The 4,941-nt window shown below is 39.3% G+C and overlaps 1 protein-coding gene across 3 annotated transcripts in view; it reads left to right on the top strand.

The window, feature by feature from the left end:
* The first annotated feature begins 5 nt into the window (after nt 1–5).
* The window catches only part of MTA3 (metastasis associated 1 family member 3), a 135,017-nt gene continuing 130,081 nt past the window's right edge, over nt 6–4,941 (top strand). For all 3 annotated transcript variants that reach the window (XM_023531307.1, XM_011361354.2, XM_011361352.1), the window contains exons 1-2: nt 6–33; nt 1,690–1,757. In XM_023531307.1, coding sequence (XP_023387075.1) covers nt 6–33; nt 1,690–1,757 — 96 coding nt within the window. The remainder of the gene's footprint in view (nt 34–1,689; nt 1,758–4,941) is intronic.

Raw genomic sequence — 4,941 nt, 5'->3', positions numbered from 1 at the left:
CGGACATGGCGGCCAACATGTACCGGGTCGGAGGTAGGAAGGCTCGGCCCGACCCGGCCCGTCTGGGAGCGGGCTCTGGGAGTGGGGGGTTGGGGCGAGTTAACCCTAACCGCTGGGAGCCTCGGGCGCTCAGGCTGAGGGCGCGGGGGGCGGGGGGCGCCGGGGCTCGCAGAGGGGTCCGGGGCTGCCCACCCTGCCACCCTTCTCACACCCCCTGTCCCCCCACCGTGGCTCGCAAGGGGCCTAGGCTCACCCCCATACCCGCCCAGTGTTTCAAGGCCAGGCCTGTACTTGGGGGTGTGAATTACCAGACGCCCCCCTCCATGAAACTCCCATGGGGTTGGGGCCGTCGAGTCCCCCGATTGGGTGGTCTTTCTTTGCGTGGCTTCTAGGCAGTAGGTGTTGGAGAGGATGGGGGATATTTCCCCATCTTCTCTTCAGTGGGAGTGTGGGGTGGGGGCAGGGGCGATGGGGTCCAGCCAGGGGCACAGCTGGATAGGCCTGTCTGCGGGGACAGGGCCCTGCACCTCTCCTTCTTCCCACCCTCCTTACATTTCTTGTCCTGCGCCCCAAGAATAGGGCTTGGTAGGGCCAAGGCACCGCAGACAGACATGGGGAGTTGAGCTCTGCCTGGACGTTTGCTCTCCTGTCTTGCCTCTTCCCGGCCTTCTGCAGAAGAGAAATAAGGTCAAACAAACTTTCTCCCTACTCACGACGCCCTCCTCCCTCTTTCCTGGTAAAATAATAATTCAGATAAGTGTCGCGTTTGTGTGTGAGACTTGCTTTTGCTTCTCTGCTCATTAGCTGAGCTCCTGATGGATGGTGTTGGGAATGGCCTGGCTAAATAAATGAGGCCACTTTGCAGAAGAGACACAGGAAAGAGGCACTAAGATAGACAATAACAATGCAGCCCAGCCTCTCCAATAAACACACAGTGGGAAATTTCCAACGAGCCTATTAGATGAGAGGAAAAGCCACACTTGAAAATTTTTATCCTTTTTTTTTGAAAGCCTGCAGCAATTTTTTTATAACAAGACCCTAAGTGGATCTGGATTAATATGGTAAAAGATGTAAAAAAGACTCTGATACCACCTCGGAGAACTCTGTCAGAAAGTGACTCCCCTCTTCCCCTGTCTTCCTAGATAGAGCTGTGGAAAAAAGTTTGTCAGTGTGCTTTCTCTTACTTGCTCAGCTCACCTGATTTTTTTTTTTTTTTTTTTTTAACTTGGTGATTGAAATGTACTTTGGGCTGCTGAGCCTTTCAAGATGCTCTGAATTTGTTTTAGGTCAATAGTTTTATGTGAGAAACATACTCTAGGGCAAATTGGTTTGGAGAGAAAAGATGTGGAAGCAGTTATAGTGTGAAAGACACATGTTTAGTCAGCCCTGACTACTCAGTGATGACAAGAGGTGGTTTTTTTTTGTTTGTTATTAAAGAAATGACGTATGGGACAGGGGTCCAAAAAACTTGATAAAACATTAATTGAAATGAAAAAGCAGGAAAATAAGGGTCTGTGAATAGTAGGCACATGAGAATATATTAAAATTGCATTACTAAAGTTTGATTTTACCAGGGAATGAGTTACATGCTTCATTTTGAATATGAATTACCTAATGCAAAAAGTCATAGATATACAAATGTGAACTTTCTGTTGAAAAGATTAAGCTCTTTATTTCCTTTAATTACAGATTATGTCTACTTTGAGAATTCCTCTAGCAACCCATACCTAATCAGGAGGATAGAAGAACTCAACAAGGTATATATACACTTGAGTGTTCTTGATTCTAATATTAAAAAATAATTGTTTTCCATTGACGGTAATTGAGTAAAGGGCACAAGAGATAATTTTACTTTCAGTCCCAGACTCTCTGAGATTTCAGATTGGAGAGTTGTTCAGGATTCTGAAAAGTCTTTCGCTTTTTATAATTACCACTGATACTAAATGTTACTGAATATTTAACATATGCAGATTTTCTACACATTGCTTAGAACTTCTCAGAGCAGGTCACTCCTGTAACTCAGTCCCTTTTTATATTTACAGTCATAATTCATATTTCTCCCTTTTTCCTCTTCCAGCTTTAGAAAGAGGAAGCTAGGAAATAGAATATTGAAGAGAATTTGTAAAATTCTGGACTAGGCTAACTAATAAGAATACAGTTTTGGTTTAATATAAAGTGGCTTTGTATTTTAGGCTCAAGTAAGTAAAATTTTTACATTAAGGTTTGTCCCCGATCGCTGGGTGTCCGGGACATCAGAAACATTATGACTTTATAGTAGATGAGCTTTTACAGTGGAGGCACATGAAAATAGTCATAAAATTACATTGAAGTATAGATTTCTAATGATGCTCTGGTTTCCTCCAAACCACTTTGAGTGTTATTTGGGTAGCTTATGAGAATTCATAGTGTTAAATGTTTGGGGCTGTCTAGCTGATTGATAACCTTCCCTCCAAAATACCATTTGGAGACTGGTCTAATTTTGAGTTTCAGGAAGCCAGATTTGGCCAAGGGCATTCCTGGCTTACAAGCTTTGAAATCTTGGTTTGCTTCTGGGATTACCGCAGTGGCCTTTTTAAAATTTCTGTAATATTTGAGACTATCACCAAATGAAGACAATGGCCTCAGGACTGGATCATTCTGTGGGCCAGAACTGTCTCTCTTTGATCTCCATTCTTGCTGCTCTCTGCCTCATTCATTTGTCTCTAAGTACAGCAAATGGCGCTGTTTCTCCCATATACCCCCACCCACCTTTAGTACGCTTTGATTGTTACCATCTCATGTACCTTGCTCTTTTTTCGATATCTTTTATCACCTTCAAATATTCTTAATTATTGTATTCATTTGCATTGCCTATTTTTCCCAAACCAGAATGTTAGCTCTACACATGTAATGATCTTTTCTGTTCACTAATGCATCCCAAGTGGCTGGCACATAGTTATAGCATTCAGTAACTATTCATTGAATTAATGGATTTCTCAAATATCTGGTATTAATCCTTGTACATAGTTTTACTGTTTACAGAGTGTTTTGAATTATTCATTTCACAGACATTTCTGAGAATCTGCTACTTGTCAGGCACTTTTAGGAATTAAGGGGTGAACAAAAATAAAAATAGGTCCGTTGGTAGAGACAGCCTTCAGCCAAATAATCCCATAAATAGAAGGAAAATTGCAGCTATGCTAGATTTACAAATGTCAGAGCGTGATGCTCTGAAAGTGTATAATCTGAGAATTCACATTTGTTACCTCTTTTGAGCCTCATAGTAACCTAGAACCTTTAAGGTAGATGCATTATGAATTGTAGTTGTGATGCACACAATGGTTAAATGACTGGGTTACACATCGAACTTGAACCTGGATCATTTCACACTCCTTTATCATCATGTTACCATTCACTTCAAAAGTATCCCCCTCCCACCAATCTTTACCTTTTACCTGCCCCTTTGCTTTCAGCAAAGAGGCATTAATATAATAATGGTCCTTTGGGAGCTGGGGAAGACTAAACTATGAGAAACGGGACTCTAATTTCAGATAATGGCAGTTTGGATGGAGTACTGGTGAGCAAGAACTGAGATTGGCTAGTTAAATATTAAGTATTTGCATAGGGCCTTTATTTCCAAAGGGATGTGAAGAAGGTATCTCATTTTAATTAATTCATTAAACAAATATTTATTGAGTACCTATATTAGGCTTAGAGATACAACTGAACAATATGGAAATGGCCTCTGCCCACACAGGGTCTACATGAAGGAGATGGCGACACATGAAAAAAATGAGTTAACAGGAATAAAGAAAATAGCAATAGGTGTTAACTTCCGAGAAGGAAGTAAGAGCCTTGACATAAGGAGTAACAGAGGTCACTTCCTTTGGATAGGGAAAAAAAGGATTTCAAGGACATTGAGGACTAAAGGATGAGAAAGAGGTAGCCATGGGAGAGAGGCCACAAGAGTGTTCCAGAAAGGCCTTAAGAAGGTCAGAGGTCAAGTTGTCAAAGTCAGTTAGAAAATCCAGATGATTTTAAGAACACTTGATAGATATTTGATAAGCCAGGAGAAGGGAGGGGTGTTAACCTATTTTATTAACTATCATAACTTTTTTTTAACCAAATTCTTAAGAAAAGCTGTCAATCACCATTATTATAGAAAATTCACTTTTATAAGATGGCTCCTGGTTTTTTAAAAAATCCTATTTAAAATGTTACTTGTTTAGTTTGAAAGCTGAACTACACTTTTTTTTTAAAATTATACTAATAGATTTTAGTCTCAAATTTTTCCAGAAAAGTTTTGAGAACTTTTAGGTATAAAACTAAATATCAATAGATGAATACAGTTCAATATTGTTTATTTTATAATCCCTTTTCCTCTCTCCTAATTTGTTCTCGGATATAGTGAAGATGATCTTGGAGAAAGAATAAAAGGTTAAAATAGAAAAAAACTTTTTGGAAAATTTTATTTAGTCACTATCTAGATTGAATATTGCTCTTGCTTCTAAAGATTAAGCCTGCATACATGTTGAAAGAAATCTTTGAGCACATAATCAGGAAGTTTTAGGTATTATGTTTGTGGATAAATTAGCATGTTATTTGCTATTGTTTTTTATTTGTTTGTGTAATTTATATGTGTCTTCATATTCTGTATATTTTATTAGTCTTCTAACTTGCTCTGAGATTTTTAATGGATTTTAATTTTTTTTGTTGGGGGAGGAGAGTCATTAACTTCTCTGAGCATCTGATGAAGCACCCTCCTTTCTATTTGTTCTTTACTTTGGGTAAACTATAGACTTTCTGAAATGGAAAGTGTTTTTTAAAAAAAAATTAAAAAAATAATGTACTCGTACTTTCTAAGTCTGAGATAGAAACAGACATGAGTATGAGGTTGACTGAAGTGATTTTAGAGCTTAGGGAAAGCCTCTTACTGCTAGAGGATATTTTAGTAAACGTGTT

Source organism: Pteropus vampyrus, unplaced genomic scaffold (assembly GCF_000151845.1).
Source record: "Pteropus vampyrus isolate Shadow unplaced genomic scaffold, Pvam_2.0 Scaffold66, whole genome shotgun sequence".
Classification (NCBI taxonomy): Eukaryota; Metazoa; Chordata; class Mammalia; order Chiroptera; family Pteropodidae; genus Pteropus; species Pteropus vampyrus.
Note: the sequence above shows the minus strand (reverse complement) of the source record. Positions and strands in the feature narration are given on the sequence as shown.